General features: G+C 41.4%; 2 protein-coding genes across 2 annotated transcripts in view; both read right to left on the bottom strand.

Annotated features, from left to right (window-relative positions):
* The window catches only part of LOC137759615 (protocadherin gamma-C4), a 166,431-nt gene extending 162,939 nt beyond the window's left edge, over positions 1–3,492 (bottom strand). Inside the window, exon 1 of the mRNA XM_068536056.1 lies at positions 863–3,492. Coding sequence (XP_068392157.1) covers positions 863–3,283 — 2,421 coding nt within the window. The 5' untranslated portion in view covers positions 3,284–3,492. The remainder of the gene's footprint in view (positions 1–862) is intronic.
* Positions 3,493–7,605: 4,113 nt separating this feature from the next.
* Positions 7,606–11,545, bottom strand: LOC137759614 (protocadherin gamma-A1-like). The gene has a single exon (XM_068536041.1). The coding sequence runs from the start codon at positions 10,600–10,602 to the stop codon at positions 8,167–8,169; it is 2,436 nt and encodes an 811-aa protein (XP_068392142.1). The 5' UTR covers positions 10,603–11,545; the 3' UTR covers positions 7,606–8,166.
* Between the last annotated feature and the right edge of the window lie 7,769 nt (positions 11,546–19,314).

The raw sequence follows: 19,314 nt of genomic DNA, 5'->3' as shown, positions 1-19,314 counted from the left end.
AGAGAAAGCCCATGTGCAGCAACAAAGACCCAACGTAGCCAAAAATAAATAAATAAATAAATAAATTAATTTTTTAAAAAAAGTAACACGGAACAGAAACATCTTCACTATTATACAAACCATGTATTATAGAGCAAATGATAACTCAATCACTTCTTAAAGGAACAAAGAGCTACTTTAGAGGCTAATGAGATTTTTTTTTTTTTTGCTAATGAGATTTTTAACTAAACAGAGATTCCATGACATACCCTCCTGAAACACGGTGAAGCATATATATTTCTAAATTTGCGCCTTTTAATAGGGAAGATCATGCAAATCAAGAAAAATGAAGAATCTCACTGCCAAACTGAAGGAAAAATATTAAGACTGAGTGAGAAGAAAACAACTAACTAAAGTATTTCATTATTCATAAACAAATATACATAAATATAAAAGCCTTAAATTTTAAAGGAGGGAGGCATCTGGGGAAACATAAAAGTCAACATTTATATTTCTAAGAAAGAATTGTTGATCCAGGTGGATGAGATGGTTTCCTCAGGGATGAGAAAGAAGTATGAGAAACCAGACATGCCAGTTCCTAAGGCAGCGCTCTTTTGATAACCTAAATATCACCTTCACTTACTAATTCCTGATTTATACTCATGACACAATGATTCTAGCTCCTTTTCCTGTTTACACTGTGTGAACACTTAGAACTACTAAGAAATAATTCACCAGGACTAATTTCCTAAAAATTGAATATATCCGCAAAGAAATATGGGAAATAGAAAAGGTATGGTAAACTGTGGAGACAGCTAAGTAATTAGGTAAATTTATTTCTTTTAGCAAAGTAGCTCACAGGTATATTGCGAAGAGAGTTTACCTGAGAAAAAGTTTCTTCTTTGTTTTCAGGTATAAGTTGAGGTTCTGAAAGAAAATCCTTTTTCTCACAGCTCTCCTGGCTGATGAGCGTGTCCGCGTAGTTGGGCTGCGGGAAGATCACGTGACTCCCCCGCGAGTCAGCGGTGAGCCAGGCCTCGTGGGAATAGGTCTGCAGGAAAGCCCGCACCCCGTCCACGCCCACAAAGTGAGAGGCGGGCACACCCGCTAACCTGCCTCCTGAAGCCTGGAGCAGACGCGACTTATGCCAGCGCCACAGTCTGAGCGCCAGCAGCACAATGACAAAGGCGAGGAAGACGCAGGACACCGCGGCCACCGCCACCACCAGGTAGAGTGTGAGACCTGAGTCGTCGGGGCTGGCAGAGGTCCTGATGCTGCCCAAGTCGGCCAGGGCCTCGGGGATGCTGTCCGCCACTGCCACGGTGAGCGTGACCGTGGCCGAAAGAGGGGGCTGGCCGTGGTCCTGGACCGCCACCACCAGGCTCTGCTTGAGCGCGTCTCTGTCCAGCAGGGCCCGCGCTGTGCGCACCTCACCCGTGTGCAACCCCACTGCGAAGAGTCCCGGCTCGCTGGCCCTGAGCAGGCGGTAGGACAGCCAGGCGTTCTGGCCCGAGTCTCTGTCCACAGCCACCACCTTGGTCACCAGGTATCCGGGCTCTGCAGAGCGGGGTGCCAGCTCTACACCCGTGGAACTGTCGGTAGGGAGGGCGGGGTACAGAATTTCCGGCACGTTGTCATTCTGGTCCAGCACGAATATGCTCAGAGACACGTTGCTTCTGAGTGGTGGGTTCCCGCCATCCTGTGCTGTCACCCACAACTGCAGTTCATGAAACTGCTCATAGTCAAAGGAATGCAGTGCATAGAGGATGCCAGTGTCAGAGTTGATGGAGATGTAGGAGGACAGAGGTGCCCCCTGAATGATGTCCTCAGCCAAGTTATAGGTTACATGGGCATTGTCATCACTGTCGGGGTCATGGGCCATCATGGAAAAGATGGAGGCACCTCTGGGGTTGTTTTCTGGAATGTAGGCAGAGTAGGATGTGTGGGGAAAGGTAGGAGGGTTGTCATTGATGTCTGCCACCTGCAGCAAAATGTGAGCATCTGTGGACAGAGATGGGTTCCCTCCATCTTTAGCGATCACAGTGATGTTGTATAAGGAAAACTGTTCCCTGTCAAGGACTCTGGTTGTAACCAGTCGGTGGTAATTGTCCACTGACCTTTCTAATTTGAAAGGAAGGTTCTCCAGGAGTGAACATGTGACAAATGCATTCTGTCCAGAGTCTCTGTCATGTACATTGAAAAGTGCAATTATGGTTCCTGGAGGAGAGTCTTCAGGAACCGAGCTGGTAGCAGATGTCATGTAAAATTCTGGGGGATTGTCATTTACGTCGAGAACAGTGACAATGACCTTCGTTCTGGTCAGAAGGCCTGGACCATCCTGAGCTTCAATATCAATTTCATGGAATTTGGCATCCTCATAATCTAGGCTTTTTGTGATCGTTAGTTCTCCAGATGATGACTTGAGCTCAAATACCTCTGAGGTTTCTTCAGGATTTTTCTCCAGAAAATAGGCCACTTGCGCGTTGTATCCCTCATCTGCATCAGTGGCGGTCACTGTGAGTATCCGGGTGCCTACGGGAGTATTCTCTGGAACATTTACAAGGTATTCGGGCTGTGTAAAAACAGGCGCGTTGTCGTTCGCATCCAGGACCATCACGCGGATGCGGGAGGTGCCAGATCTGACAGGGTCGCCCCCGTCCAAAGCCACAAGAACGAGATGGTGAACGGCCTCTTCCTCACGGTCAAGGGCGCGTTCCAGCACCAGCTCCGGATACTTATTCCCATCTTTTCCGTTTCGCACGTCCAGGGAGAAGTGGTCATTTGAATTCAGTTCGTACCTTTGGAGGGTGTTCTCCCCGACGTCTGCATCATGCGAGCTCTTCAGAGGGATCCGGAATCCTGGCATAGTCATTTCACTGATTTTTAGCTCCAGTTCCTCTACTACAAAGCGAGGGGCATTATCGTTAATATCTGTTATTTCCACCTCTACTGAATAAATACTCAATTTATCTTCCCGGAGTATGTTGAAACTCAGCAGACACCGTGCGCTCTGAGCGCAGAGCTCCTCCCGGTCTATCCTGCCCGCGGTGACCAAGCTGCCGCTTCGCGCGTTCAGAGCAAAGAGCTGCGTCCTACCTCTGGAGACGATGCGGACTCCGCGCTCCGCCAGCTCCCGGGGCTCCAGCCCCAAGTCCTTAGCGATGTTACCCACGAATGAGCCCTTTTCGATCTCTTCTGGCACAGAATAGCGCATCTGCCCAGCTCCAGCCTCCCACAGGGTCGCCAAAAGAAGGCACAGCAGGGCAAGCCTTCCGCGGTTTGGCAACTTTAGCAGAGCCGCCATTTCTTGAGCTGCAGTCTTTTCTCCCAGGCAACTTCCAGCATCCAGGGCGGGATTCCAATCTTTATTCCTCAGGGTCTGAGATGACCAGCATTCACGGGACCCAGGTAACTGTGGAGAGTAGTGGGCTGCTGGACTTAATTTTTTTGCCGTCCCGAAGCTTGCGGGCCAAACGCCCAGCCCTTTGTGTTATGCGAGCCGTAATGTTGGAGTGGATGTCTCACAGGCTTACTTCTTAGGTGGTCAACAGCGACGCCCAGAGGCCTAAGTAATTTCTGCACTCTTTCAGGTAAACCCAAGTTATTATTTGTTGCCCCTGTGACTTTCAAGTTGTTTTGAAGAATCTTACAGTTCTAAGATACCTTAGAAGTAGCTCTCTCAAGTCAGGAGTCTTTTTTTCAGAATGAATAAGAATGGTGTGAATGAATGTGACCTTGATAGTAGTTGCAAGGAAAGTATCATTGAACGCTGGAGGCATTAATCAAGGCAGCCTCTACCCTTATGCCAAACATCTTCAACCACTTATTTTATATTCAGAGACAATAAGATTAATCTAAAAACATTAGCTACATTATATTCTAATGTTATATATTTTAAATTTCTGTGCTTAATGGCTTAGTATTGAACTTCAAAACCTGTATTTTTCCCCCAAAACCTGTATTTAAATTATTGAATTTTTGGACATTTAATTGGGTGACTACCCAGTTAAGGCCTGACACTTTGCCTGATTGATGCTGGAGATAGAAATGGTGCACCTGATGAACACAGTCCCTGTTCTCAGGAAGCTTACAGGATAAGGGAGGACATAGTAAAGTAAACAGAGTATTTTAATAGAGTATGGTAACTGCTATGATGGTTGGAAACCCTGGGCAATGGGAGAATATATAGGAAGGGTATCCAGCCTAGATTTGGGGGTCAGGAAAGACTTTTCCAGGACAAGATTGAAGCTGGATCCTAAAGCGGATGACTGGATCAAGAAAGAGGCTGGAGTAGTGTTCTAGAACCTTAGTACAAATTCTTGGAGGTGAGAGGCAGCATGAACATTAAGGAAACTGAAGGTGGTTTGTTCTTTGTTCTTTTCAAGATTGTTAGGGCTACTTGAGGTGCCCTGACACTCCATATGAATTTTAGGATGGATTTTTTTCTATTTATACAAAAAAAGGCATTGGGATTTTGATAGGGATTGCACTGAATCTGTAGATTGCTTTGGGTAGTTCTATAAGTTTTTGATAGATACTCTTTATCAGGTTAAGGATGTTTCCTTAAATTTCCAGTTTGCTAAAAGATTTTAATCATGTGTTGAATGTTCTCAAGACCTTTATTATGCCTCTATTGAAATGAACATATGGCTTTTTATCTTCAATCTCCTAATATGAAGTTTTATATTATTAGATTTTCTTATATTGAAATATTCTTGCATCCCTAAGTAATAAACCCCTTTTAGTCATAAGCTATAAATATTACATATATAGTAGATACAATTTTGAATCAACATTCTTGAGCGAGATTGCACACTTCTGTTCTCATTTCAGTCTTTATGCCTTTTGGCTTCTTCCCCATTGAACTTTTTTCATTTTTAACCCATTCCTCTGAGAACACTGATGAAATATTTATTGGAAACAATTAATATTAACTCACCATGTTTTCTAGTAGAGCCTCTGGTTTGTTTTTTAAAACTTTTTCTTCAACATTGTTTTGATACTTTTGAGTCTCATTAAATAACTGCTCGACATCCCTTATTGTAGTTCTCTAAAGATTTCTGTTTGTCTTTGACAACATCTGATTTTACTCTGTATATTATTTCCCACTCATGCTTCTTGCTTCGTATTAAGCTGTTTTATTTTTTCCTAGTCTTACTTGCTTTTCCTTCCCTTTCTCTTTTCCAGGTCTTTGTCTATAATCAGAATTTGGGGTTTTCTTTTAAGATCTCTAAAACGAATTTTAATCATGCCATCTGACAAGCCGATATTAGTCCCAGTACTGGACTTGACAGAAGTTTCATTTTCTCCCCACTGGTGTCGCCTTCTATTGCTTCATCATCATAATTCTTCCTTGTTTGCATTTCAATAATTTATACCCTTTGTTACTTTTCCTATTATTTTATTTAAATTTATGCTAATATTATATCTTTCTTGCTTTGTTTCTTGAGTGGCAAGCTAAATTCACTTGTTTTAAATCATTTGCTTTTTGAAATTCTTACAGTTGTCTATAGATTTACCCCTAAATATTCTTTTCTCTGCATTCCACAATTTTTAATAAGTAATATTTTAATTTTTGTAGTTTTTATTTCATTGTGATTTTTTAAATCCAAGAGTAATTCAGGGATGTAGATTTAAATGTCCAAACTTTTCTGTTTCCTTTTACTATTTTAAAATGTTTGCTTTGTGATTTTTCCAGCTTTATTGAGGTATAATTGACAAATAAAATTGTAAGATATTTAAAGTGTACAACATGATGATTTGATATATGTATACATTGTGAAAGGATTCCTCTACTGAGCTAATTAACACATCCATCGCCTCACATATTTACCTTTTTGTGTGTGTGTGAGAGCATTAGGTTCTACTCTTAGCAAATTTCTATTATACAATACAGTGTTGTCAACTGTAGTCTCACGCTATACATTAGGTCCTAAGGCCTTATTCCTCTTACAGGTGAAGGTTTGTACCCTTTTACTAATCCCTCCTTATTTTCCTCACCAGCCACTTTGTGATTTAACTACATAAGGCATGTATATTATTTGTACTTTGAAATTTGCTCTACCTTTTTTGTGATGACTATGTAGTAAATTGTTGTCGATTTTCCATATGTTCATGTAAAAATTGGCTATTCTATATTTGTTGTGTATACAAATACCCAACAAATCTGTCAGATCAAGCTTATAGATTCTGTTATTCAAATATGCTGTGTGCTTAGTAAGTTTCTGCCTGTGTGATGTATTATTTCTTATGGAACTGTGTTAAAATCTCTTTCAAATTTCAGATTTGAAAATAATCTGTACTATTTTCAAAGCTATATTGTTTGGTGATAGGAGCTCATGATTTTTATATCCTTTTGGTTGGTCTGTTCTTTTTATAAGTATGATCAGTTCATTAAAAAAATCACCACTAATGTTGTTGCCTTAAACACTACTTTGGTGTTATATTAATATTGACATGACTGCTTTCTTGTGTGTAGGGTGTGTGTGCGTATCTATCGACATCTTTATCTTCAGTATTTCAGTATAATTTTATTTTAAGCATGTATCTTGTCAGCAGAATAGATGGATTTAAAAAATCAACCAACTTGGCGATCTTGGTGTTTCAATAGGTTAAAAGGTCATTTATATATACAGAGAAGCAAAGTTTTAAATTAAAAAAGTTGAGAAAATTTTAAATTGTAACAACTTATGGCATTGAGAGTATACTCTTGGTACCAAACAGAAAATAAAAATAAAAATCCACACTTAGACATACAGCAAGAATGAGAGAATTTTTTAAAAGCCATCAGAGAAAATAAAGATTACCTAAAAAATAATAATTTGTTGGCAGAAAATTCTCATTAGCAAAAGTAAGTTCCAGAATTCTCCAGGTCCCAGGCCATAACTAGGTATTTTAATGGCACTTTAATGGTATGCAGCAGTGGTATTCTGAATATCACAGCTCAGGTCTGAGAGATTTAGTGTTCATTTTCTGAAGCCAGCATCTGTGTCCACTTCACTCCCTTGGTCTTTAGCTTGCAACAAGTTATGACCATGGGAACTGGTAGGTAATGTTTTTATGTGACTTTCCCCCTTTTTAACTAGCCAAGGGGCCTAACTGCTTATTTTGGATTCAAGCAGTAAGCCTGGCTCAGGTCCCTTGTTTAGCCCGAAGCCCTTTTGTCCCTATTACACTGCTTGAACAATCTCATCTAAGTCAAAGACTAGAATTCCCACTTTAGTTTTAGCCTGGCTCACCACTTTCTGTCCCATCTTCGGTCCGTTTAGCCATTTATCTTTTATTTGTGCCTGACTATGCTTCTGCTTTCTTCTTTTTTATTTTATACGTGTATCTTTAATTTATTGGAGCAGAGTAAGTATATCAAAGCATAGGTTTACTCCCCTATGATGCATTTCTTGTGAAGAGCTTACACACATTAAAATGGAATATATACTTGATTTTTGTTAGTTGTTTACATTACAGGCATAATATACGAATCAGGAGGCTTCAAACTATTTCTCAAGTTGCACAGAAAATTTTCTGTCATTCATTTTATTACTTAATTTCATAAGTTACTTAAAACAGTTGATGTATTCTTGAGCATGCATAAAACATGTCAAAATAAATGACTAAACAAAGGGCTAAGAGAGTTTAAATTTGCAGCTTACCTAGATTTCCATAATTTTATATTAACACAACTTAAAAATACTACTTTAGACAATCTTTACCTTTTCAAATGTCCCCAAATAAAACAGCACCCCGACAGATGACATCGACATTAAATTTAAGGATAAATTAGGAGATGTTTATAACTTAAGGATATTTGAAAACAGTATTAGTCACATTAATATTGGTGGACCTTTTCTAGTCAAACCCAATCCTTGCTAGATAAGAGAATGGTAAAGCCAGAAAAATAAAATTATTTGGCCAGAAGCAAGCAAGAAAACTTTAGAAGCCAAATCTCCTTGTTTCTAATGAAGTGCTCTTTCCACAACTCTTTATCCCAACCACCTACATTATGATTAATTACAATCTCCTTTTCAATGAAAGAACAATGATAAATATACTCGGATATAAACATTTAATGATTTCCCAGGATTTGTAAATAGAAAGCTACAATGATATATGGGAAATAGAGAACTGTTAGTAGTAAAGAACGAAAGCAAGTAAGTAAACTCAGAAATTATTTTTACCTAGATAAATTTACTACACAAAGTTTACCTGAGAAAATGTTTGCTTTCTATCTTCAAGTAAAGACTGGGGTGCTGATAGAAAATCCTTTTTCTCACGCCTCTCCTGGCTGACGAGCGTGTCCGCGTAGTTGGGCTGCGGGAAGATCACGTGACTCCGCCGCGAGTCCGCGGTGAGCGAGACCTCGTGGGAATAGGTCTGCAGGAAAGCCCGCGCCCCGTCCACGCCCACAAAGTGAGAGACGGGCAAGCCCGCTAATCCTCCTCCTGAAGCCTGGAGCACACGCGTCCTATGCCAGCGCCACAGTCTGAGCGCCAGAAGCACAATGACAAAGGCGAGGAAGATGCAGGAGACCGCGGCCACCGCCACCACCAGGTACAGCGTGAGGCTGGAGTTGTCCAGGTTGGTGGAGGGTTCCATGCTGCCCAAGTCGGCCAGCACATCTGGGATGCTGTCAGCCATCGCCACTGTGAGAGTAACTGTGGCAGAGAGAGGGGGCTGGCCGTGGTCCTCGACCGCCACCACCAGGCTCTGCTTGAGCGCGTCTCTATCCATCACAGCCCGCGCTGTGCGCACCTCGCCCGTGTGCAGCCCCACCGAGAAAAGCGCTGGCTCGCTGGCCTTGAGCAGGCGGTAGGACAGCCAGGCGTTCTGGCCCAAGTCTCTGTCCACAGCCACCACCTTGGTCACCAGGTAGCTAGGCTCTGCAGAGCGGGGTGCCAGCTCCACACCGATGGAACCGTCAGTGGGGAGGGCGGGGTACAGAATCTCAGGTGTGTTGTCATTCTGGTCCAGCACGAATATGCCCAGTGACATGTTGCTGCTGAGCGGCGGGTCCCCGCTGTCACGAGCCATCACTCTTAGTCGCAGGTCCCGGAACTGCTCATAGTCGAAGGATCGCAACGCATACAGGACTCCAGTGTCTGAGTTGATGGAGACAAAGGAGGATAGAGGTACCCCCTGGATGGTGTCCTCCACCAGGGAATAAGTGACTCGTGCATTCTCATTGCTGTCAGCATCGTGGGCAGTCACAGAGAAAATGGAGACACCTCTGGGGTTGTTTTCTGGAATGTAGGTGGAGTAGGAGTCCTGCAGGAAGACAGGGGAGTTGTCATTGATATCTGTCACTTGCAGTGAAATGTGTGTTTCAGTAGATAGAGTCGGAGTTCCCTGATCTGCTGCTGTTACTGTGATGTTGTACTGGGAGGTAAGTTCTCTGTCCATTGTTCTTTCTGTCACTAAACGGTAATAATTATCATCTAAGTTTTCTAATTTAAAGGGTAGATTTCCAGAAATGGAACACGTAGTGTGACCATTGTCTCCGGAGTCCTGGTCGTGCACACTGATAAGAGCAATTATGGCCCCAGGAGGAAAGTTTTCTGGGACTGCAGTGGTGACAGAGGTGATGGTCACCTCTGGGGCATTATCATTTATGTCCAGAACTTTGACCAGCACCTTAGCTCTGGCCATGAGGCTTGAACCATCCTGAGCTTGAATTTCCATTGGATAAATTGTGTATTCTTCGAAATCCAGAGGTTCTTTATTTGATATTTCTCCTGTGTAAGAATCCAAGTGAAATATTTGTGCCACTTCGTGGTCTATATTATGAAACGAATATGTTACTTCCCCATTGGCTCCCTCATCTGGGTCCGTGGCTTTTACCGTGAGCAGCCGAGGGCCCAGCGGCACGTTCTCAGGGACACTCGTGTGGTACCGTGCTTGAGTAAACGCTGGAGCATTGTCATTTGCATCCACCACCTGAACTCGAATTCGGAGGGTTCCTGAACGGACTGGGTTGCCCCCATCAAAAGCGGTGAGGAGGAGGCGGTGGACAGCGTCTTCTTCCCTATCTAGGGGACTCTGCAGCACCATCTCTGGCTGTTGGGACCCATCAGATCCCTGTTGCACATCCAGGGAGAAATGAGGGTTGGAGCTGAGCTGGTACATCTGGAGCGAATTCATACCCACATCAAGGTCTTGCCCAGAAGGTAGAGGGATCCTGGTACCTGGAGTGGTTATTTCATTCATTTTAAATTCTACTTCCTCTAACTGGAATTGGGGAGTGTTGTCATTAATATCAATTATTTCCACTTCAACAGGGAAAAGCTTCATTTTATCCTCTACCAAGACGTTAAAACTCACCAGACACTGCAGGCTCTGAGCGCAGAGCTCCTCCCGATCTATCCTGCCTGCGGTGACCAAGCTGCCGCTTCGCGGGTTCAGAGCAAAAAGCTGAGTCCTACCTCTGGAGATGATGCGGACTCCCCGCTCCGCCAGCTCCTGGGGTTGTAGTCCCAGGTCTTTGGCAATGTTGCCCACAAAGAAACCTTTGTCTGTCTCTTCTGGCACCGAGTAGCGGATCTTCCCAGCCTGGGCTTCCAACAACAGCCCCAGAAAAAGGAACAGCAAGACCAGCCTGCGGCAGCCGAGCACCTTCACTCGAATCGTCATTGCTCTCTTGCTTCGTAGTTTTCTCCCAGTCTGGCACCAACAGTATTGTTTCTCCGCTCTTCTGAGTCTAAATTAACCGAATTTTCAGGAGAATTCAGAGCAGAAAGGGGTCCTGAAGTAGGATCTGGGCAGCCTCAGGAGCCTGTTTTCAATCTGGCAGTGATGGAGGTTCTAAGAAGTTTTTTTCCCCCTCGGTGTGTTTGTGTGTGTGCGCGCGCGTGCGCTGCCTTTATCTCCCAGACTGGTGAACAGCGGCACCCAGAGTCCTAAAGAGTTACTGCACTCCTAGATAATACTTGAACTTTCTCTTCTCATTAACCTGATCAACCTTTCCTTAAGTCTTAGTTTATTGTCAAGGAAATAGTTAAGCATTATACATTATAACTATGAAAAGGAGAAATTGCTATGTTCATTTAACTAATTACATCTACATATTGCTTAATTGTAACATACAGTAGAATCCAAGCTATCCTGGATATTCCAGTAGTATTCCCAACCTATCTGCTTTCTGTTTGCTAGTCAGGAAGTATCACAAAGGGGACAAATCATCCCTCCACTTCTTCTGTAGTACGTCTTGACCACTTGATAATTTCACAGGCCATATAGAAGAGCAACTGCCCTTTGACTGGAGGATGAAAAAAACTGAAAGGGAAAATAAACTTTTAGAGTGTAAGCAAGACTTTTAAAAATTGGACTATCCCATTTCCTATCCATTGCACTCTGAATATTTAGCAGAAACCTTGGAATTTTGAAGGACATATTTTATTCCATCCCTATTTTTCCTCTTTTACTGAAGCATCTATGTATTACGTAGATTTAAAAAGACCTTTAATATGGGCTTTTAAAAGACCTTCAACTCAGCTGCAAGTAATATATTTTGAATAAAATAACACTGGGCTTGGACTTCCCTGGCCGTCCAGTGGTTAAGACTCCATGCTCCCACTGCAGGGGGCAGCAGTTTGATCCCTGGTTGGGGAACTAAGATCCCGCGTGCCACGCCACATGGCCAAAACGAACAAACAAACAAACAACAAAAAAACCACTGGGCTCTTGGAATTTCATTGGAAAAATGTCACATGAGTATCTAATTTAGACTAAATTTAAGAGACACAAGAGGTAGTGATATTTTTCAAAATTGAAAATAAAAAGGCCACATCTTTATTTTTAGATAGTCTATATTAGGATAATATGTATTCTCCTACATCCACACTTAATATTTTCTCCAAAAGAAGTTGGTTTTCTAAAACAGCAAGATTTTAAAACTGTATTGCCTTCCTTGTTTTACTCATTGCAAAATTAGTAAAAGGTTACTAACTAAAGTGTCTTGGGCTTAGTGTGATTTATTTATCCTTACACAGAAGTTAGGGAAGAATGATCTCTGCATTCCAGACGCTGACATTTTTAGGAACAAATTGGGCCAAATATTGGCAGCCAACCCATGGACACCATGACTGAGAAGGCTCTGGAAAATGATGAAAGGAAACAATCAAAGGCCAGAATAGTTCTTGGAGAGAGACTCTATGTTCTTACACAACCAAATCTACAGTTTCCCAGCTTCTCAAAGACAAATATAATGGATCCCAAGAGCAGAAACTTGAAGATGCAGTGAACCTCCTTCAATATTTCGAGGAAAGAACTCTTTAGCCAGAAACATAATTTTTCAGAACATACATTAATAGGCACAAAGTTTTGCCCAAAGGAATTTTCTGGGCTAATGAAACAAATCAAAATATACATAGAAACTAGCAAGTAAACTTGTAGAGCTCTCCCACACCCCTAAAGACAACAAAAAATAAGCAGGACTGCTTACAGTAGGATGATATTTATGAAATAAAAGTGTTAAAACTCACACGAAAACATTTGAATCCAATGTAATATTTAAGGCTTCACTGCTGGTACTACAGAAACTATCTAGTTGAAAGACGTTTCTGAGTTAACTTGAAGAAATTAAGACTTTGCAATATCTGAAGTCACATATTGACTGTAGGAATAGGGCAAATCTCTCTTGCTGAAGTGGGAGCAACTCCAAGTCCAGGCTTGGACCAGGCTGAAAGCAGGGCTGGAGGAGCACTGCAGGCACGAGGCTATGGCCAGAGTCACTGCTAGGAAGAAGAACATGGAGACCAAGGCGAAAAGACCATGACCAGGTAAAGCTGTAGCTCTGGCAGTAGGTGCTGCGTGGTCACTGAGGTCCGTCCACAACTCCTGCAAAGACTAGCTGCAGCATGATGAATATTGTCATTGAGCATGGTGACCAGCAAGCCCCAGAGAACAGTGTCTCTGTCATCTGCAGTGCCCCAGTGGGCATCTTGCTCTTGTGCATCCTCAGGTTGAAGAGTAAGATTAGGACACCTGATAGGACAGTCAGGTGTTGCGCCCCACTCAGCGTCCACCTTGGCGACCAGGTAGTCGAGCTGCAGTGTGTGATGCCCCATTGAAGAGGCATATGACTTCCAGGTGCAACTCCCAGCATAGCACGTCTTCTGTGAGTTTTTGCAGTGGTAGTACACCATTACAGGCAGGCTCAGGCTGACACAGAGCCCTGGTTGCAGGCCACAGAGTCAGCTCAAAGGTAGGCTGCAGTGAACACCACTGTGCTCTGCACTCAGTGACATGTCAGACAACAGCACCCAGGTCACTGGTCAGGAAAAATAGGAGGCACTTAGGGCACCAAGTTTCAGTTGGAAGCACTAAAGTGTGCAATGGAGGCTCTGGGTGAGTGTTCCCAATCTCCTGGACCATACAGTAGACCTGTTGGAAAATTAGAGCATTTTTGTTGATGTGGGTTATATGCAGGCTAATGCTTACACTGGAGGAGAGGGACAGCTTGTCTTTGTTACCTCATGATTCCGAATCTGCTCCCAGTTTAGAATCCTTTCTGTCAGTAGCTTACAAAGAATTACATAGTAATTCTTTGTTGTGAATTGTTTGGCTATGCGTTTATTACTCTCTACAATATCTTTCACTTTTCTCTTCAAGAAATCTGAGTCCTGTTGTTTTGATTAGAGCAACCACACTTCTTATCTCTAATAGGACTAAACACTCAGCTGAAAGTCACCTGCACTGCATCATAGTTCTCAACCTGCATTTCAACCAGGATTGTGAAAAGTGCCCTTAACTGTCTCCAGTCTTCTCTTCTAAGCTGTGATATAACAGTCACTCTTCAAAATCAAAGATGGTGCTGTCGTTATTGAATATACTGTGTATGCCCTGTGAGACTGTGTGGAAAGTGTAGAACTCTACCTTAAGGGTGTCACCTAGGTCAGCAGGGATCACCTGAAGAATGCAGACAAGGAGGTTCTCTGGCAGGCAGACTCTACTGTACACTTTGCAGCTCAGTATGGGAGGACTGGCTTTGGCATCCGAGACCTACCTGCATCTTGCCCTGAGCCTCCTCCCCACCACTAAGTGGTGGCAGCTCTGCTACTCTGGTCCAGATTTCTCCAATAAATAACCAGAGTACTTACTGCCCTAGTGTTCTCTTTTACTTTTGGCAGTGAGGGAGATGGTTAACTGAAATTAATCTGCTAAACTTGTAGAGAATTACTTGCAGCATCCATATCTACTGCAGTTTAGGAGTAAACTTTGCTCTTATTAAGATGTTTTCCAGAATTTTCAAAACAAAATGGCTGTGCTCAAAGCCATATGTTATTTATATACAGGATAAATACTTTATATAAAAAACATTTATAGGATTTCCAGTGAAAGTTTCAGATTCAAGGGGCCTAGGGACTTCCTTTGGCCTATTGGCTACATCTATCCTGTCATTTGTTCCTTCCTGCTCTCTTTGCTGGCGGTAAAGAGAGGCTTCTCAGCACTCACCCAAGGTTCTTGTCACCGACATGTAGATCTTTGGCGAGATTTCCCACTTTTAAATCCTTGGCTGTCTCTTCCGGAATCTCTCAGCATAACTGCTGCGCAGTTCACTAGGCTGAACAAAGACATCAGAAAAGGAAACAGCGCTTCCTGCACTCCCGCGTCTTCCCTGTGGGGAGACTTCTCTCTCTTCACGGTGCGGCTTCGTAGGACCGAATGCACTTCGCTACAGTGGCTCCTCGGATTACCAAGGTGCGCTGGAAAGAAAAGGAAGCAGCTCTCTCAGACCTTCCTGACCCAGATATTTGAAGCAGATTGCGGGAGAGATGGCGTGCAGAGTCTGCTGCTCCTGGTGTGTTTCTCTAAAGTGTGCATACATCGCTGCGTCAAAACCACCAGTGGGTTCCTTTGTTTCACTCTAAGCCACGGATTGGCCAACAGCGGCACCCAGAGGTCCAGGAGGATAGCTACCACATGTTATTTCTTAAAGTCCTCACAGGAGACTGTATTTGCTTTATTTCCGGGACTTATTTTTACAATACCAGTTGGTTCAGTATAAAGGCTACAAGTAACTATTTCTTTTTGACAAAATATTAATAAAATGGTCTTTCCACAAAATTTAAATCAAACGTTTTAATTTATTAAAATTCACATCAGCTTAAAATAAAAATTCTTACACAATTTCCCTCTTGACATTTCCTTTTGAAGAACACTTGAAGCTTCTTTTTCTTAAACATTTTTTTACTCAAGAAATTACCCACTGTAAAAAGAATTTTACATTAGAAAAGGAAATTCTCACTGTATATTCTACAATATAAAAGAAACTTGCACTATAAAAGGTAGAAAATACTGACAAAAATTTTCAAGTATCAGTAATTGCATTATTTAATTACAATTTTACACATAACATAAAATTTACCAACTTAACCATTTTAAGTGTACAGTTCAGTAGTATTAAATACATTCATAATGTCATGCAACCATCACAACCATCCATCTCCAGAACTCTTTTTATCTTATAAAACTGAAACCTATACCCATAGGTATACCTATACCTATACGTATACCCATTAAACTCCTCATTCTCCCTTCTCTCCAGCCCCTGGCAAACACCATTCTACTTGCTCTCTCTATGATTTTGACTACTCTAAATACCTCATATAAGTGGAATCATATGGTATTTGTCTTTTGTGTGTGTGTGTGACTGGCTTATTTTACATAGCATAATATCCTCAAGGTTCATCCATGTTGCAGCATATGTCAGATTTTCCTTCCTTTTTAAAAGAGTATGGAGGTTCCTCAAAAAATTAAAAATAGAACTACCACATGATCCAGCAATTCCACTTCTGGGTATGTTTCTGAAAAAAACGAAAACACTAATTCAGAAAGATGTAATCACCCCTATGTTCACTGCAGCACCATTTACAATAGCCAAGATATGGAAGCAACCTAAGTGTCCATCAATAAAAGAATGGATAAATAAGATGTGGTACATATACAAAGCCATAAAAAAGAACAAAATCTTGCCATTTGCAACAACATGGATGGACCTAGAGGGTATAATGTTAAGTGAAGTAAGTCAAACAGAAAAAGACAAATACCACATGATTTCACTTATATGTGGAATCTGAAAAAGCAAAACAAATAAACATAACAAAACAGAAAGAGATTCACAGATACAAAGAACAAACAGGTGGCTGTCAGAAGGGAGAGGGGTGAGGGGATGAGTGAAATAGGTGAGGAATATTAAGAGGTACAAACTTCCAGTTACAAAATAAATGAGTCACAGGGATGAAATGTACAGCATGGGGAATACAGTATAGTCAATAAAATTGTAGTAACTTTGTATGGTGACAGATGGCAACTAGACTTACGGTGAGGGTGATTATTTTGTAATGTACAGAAATATCGAATGACTGTGCTGTGCACCTGGAACTAACAGAGTGTTGTAAGTCAATTATACTTCAATTTTAAAAAAGAATTTCCTTCCTTTTCAAAGCTGAATAATATTCCATTGTAGGTACACAGACCACATTTTGCTTATGCATTCATTGGTTGATGGACACCTGGGGTGCATCTAACTTTTAGCTATTATGAATAATGCTGGTATGAACAAGGGTGTATAAACATCTCTTAGAGACCCTGCTTTCAATTCTTTAGGGTATATACACAGAATTGGAATTGATGGATCATATAGTAATTCAATTTTTAATGTTTTGAGGAACCACTGACTGTTTTCCACAGTGGCTGTACCATTTTATATTCCCACCAACAGTGCACAAGGATTTCATTATTCCACATCTTTGTCAATATTTATTATTTCCTGTTTTTTTAATAGCCGTCATCCTAATGGGCATGAGGTGGCATCTCACTGTTGTTTTTATTTGCATTTCCCTAATGATTAGTAATGTTGAGCATCTTCTCATGTACTTATCGGGCATTTGTATCTTTTTTGGAATTACATATATACTATTATAATCCTCCCAATTATCAGCTCTTTCATGGATACCACTGATTACCTCTATAGACTGAATATTTATGTTCCCCCCACCCCAAATTTCACATGTTGAAACCTAATCAATGTGATGGTATTTGGAGGCAGGGCTTTGGGGAGGTGATTAGGTCATGAGGTTGGAGTGCTCATGAATGGCATTAGTGCCCCTGTAAAATAGGCCGCAGAGAACTCCTCCACCCCTTCCACCATGTGAGGTTACAGCAAAAAAGACTGCCACCTATGAACCAGGAAGCCAGCCCTCACCAGACACCAAAGCTGCCAGTGCTTTTATCTCAGACTTCTCAGCTTCCAGATCTGAGAAATAAATTTCAGGTGCTTATAAGGCACTCAGTTTATGTTATTTTGACACAGCAGCCCAGATAAATTATGACAGTTGCCCTTGTTCTTTCCTCTCTTCTAACACTTCGTTTTCAGTTTAGAGGTCCACCATCTGTGCACCTAAGGGCAGCTGAACCTACTCATAGCTGTAGTAGTTCTGATAGGTCTAAACCAATATTGGTGATCTCATTCCTCTTGCCAGTGTTTAGTTAGAAATGTGGCTTAAAACAATTAATAATTAAAAAATAAGCTTAGGGCAAGGTTTCTCAACCCTGGTACTATTTTGAGTCAGATAACTTTGTTGGGGGGGGGATGTTCTGTGCATTATAGGATATTTAGCAGCACCCATGAGACGCCACGAGATCCCACAGGTGCAACAATCAAAATGTCTCCAGACATCACCAAATGTCTCCTCCTCCCCACCATTTTGAAAATCACAGGCTTAGGGTATTCCGCTGGTGACTATTATTGAGCCAGGGATAGGTATATAGTCTAAGTTGGTCCAATCACAGTGAAAGACAGATTTTGGTTGGGAAGAGCCACTCTCTGAACTTACCATGGACAAGGAAGGAAGTTCCCCAGTTACTGCTGGCAGGTTTCTTATGACCACAGACTTTGGAAAATTACAAGGAGGTGAGGGTAAAGCTGAAAGAATAATAAAGTATAAATAAATGTTCATTATCCAAAATTAGCAAGAGTTAAACAATTTGTGCCAGACCATAATTCAATCCTGCCTAGAGGCAGCCATACTTCTAGAACTGCACTGTCCGATAGAGTAATCACCTGCCACATGTGGCCACTGGGCACTTGAAATGTGGCTAGTCCAAATTGAGATGTGCTTTAGGTGTAAAATAAACACTTGATTTTGAAGATTCAGTACAAAATAAGAATGTAAAATATTGTTAATATTTTATACATTGATTATATGTTGAGCAATATTTTGGTAATCAGGTTAAATAAAATGCCATTGAAATTAATTTCACGTGTTTCCTTTTGGCATTTTAATATGGCTACTAGATAATTTAACATACATATGTGACTTTCACCTGTGGCTCACATTATGTTTCTATTGGACAGAGCTGCTCTAGACTACCTGGTTTTTGAGATAACACATTTTCTTATTGTTTAAACCAGTGTAAATTAGATTGGTCTTTTTTTCTATCGAAAGCATCCTATTTGATACAAGAGACTGCTACAATTTAGTTAACCTGCTTTTTACTGATTATATACTGCTGCAACAGTATATAAGTGTATTTTGGGGGGTATTTGCTATTTCCTCACTCCTAGAATTTTCAATCTCCAAAATATAAACAAGGCTTCTCCCATCTCTCACATTTTTTTTAACCTCCACAGTATAAGGAACTTGAAAGTTTATTAAAGGGAATTTTCAATCATACAGCATTAGCCCGATTGTGATACTCCTTTATCATAGGTAGGAAGCCCTTTGAGGCTTATTACCACACTGGGGAATTTATTGTTCCCCCAAATCTTTGGTTCACCAGTATCACAGATATTCTATGGAACAACCACAGGAGTGTAATTCTTTTATCAACTCAGAGTGTTTCTATATATCAAGTGGATTTGATTTAAAAAAACAACATTTGACAAAATTCAACACCCACTTATGATAAAAACCCTCCAGAAAGTAGGTTAGAGGGAACTTACCGCAACATAATAAAGGCCATACATGACAAACCCACGGCCAAAATCGTTCTCAATGGTGAAAAACTGAAACCATTTCCACTAAGATCAGGAACAAGACAAGGTTGTCCACTCTCACCACTATTATTCAACATAGTTTTGGAAGTTTTAGCCACATCAATCAGAGAAAAAAAAAGAAATAAAAGGAATACAAATCAGAAAAGAAAAAGTAAAGCTGTCACTGTTTGCAGATGACATGATACTATGCATAGAGAATACTAAAGATGCTACCAGAAAACTACTAGAGCTAATCAATGAACTTGGTAAAGTAGCAGGATACAAAATTAGTGCACAGAAATCTCTTGCATTCCTATACACTAATGATGAAAAATCTGAAAGAGAAATTAAGGAAACACTCCCAT

The sequence above is a fragment of the Eschrichtius robustus genome, chromosome 2, assembly GCF_028021215.1.
Source record: "Eschrichtius robustus isolate mEscRob2 chromosome 2, mEscRob2.pri, whole genome shotgun sequence".
NCBI lineage: Eukaryota > Metazoa > Chordata > Mammalia > Artiodactyla > Eschrichtiidae > Eschrichtius > Eschrichtius robustus.
This window is presented reverse-complemented; position numbering and strand designations above follow the sequence as displayed.

Excerpts from the sequence above, each read along its gene's own strand:
- LOC137759614 (XM_068536041.1), bottom strand. The coding sequence starts at position 10,602 with ATGACGATTCGAGTGAAGGTGCTCGGCTGCCGCAGGCTGGTCTTGCTG.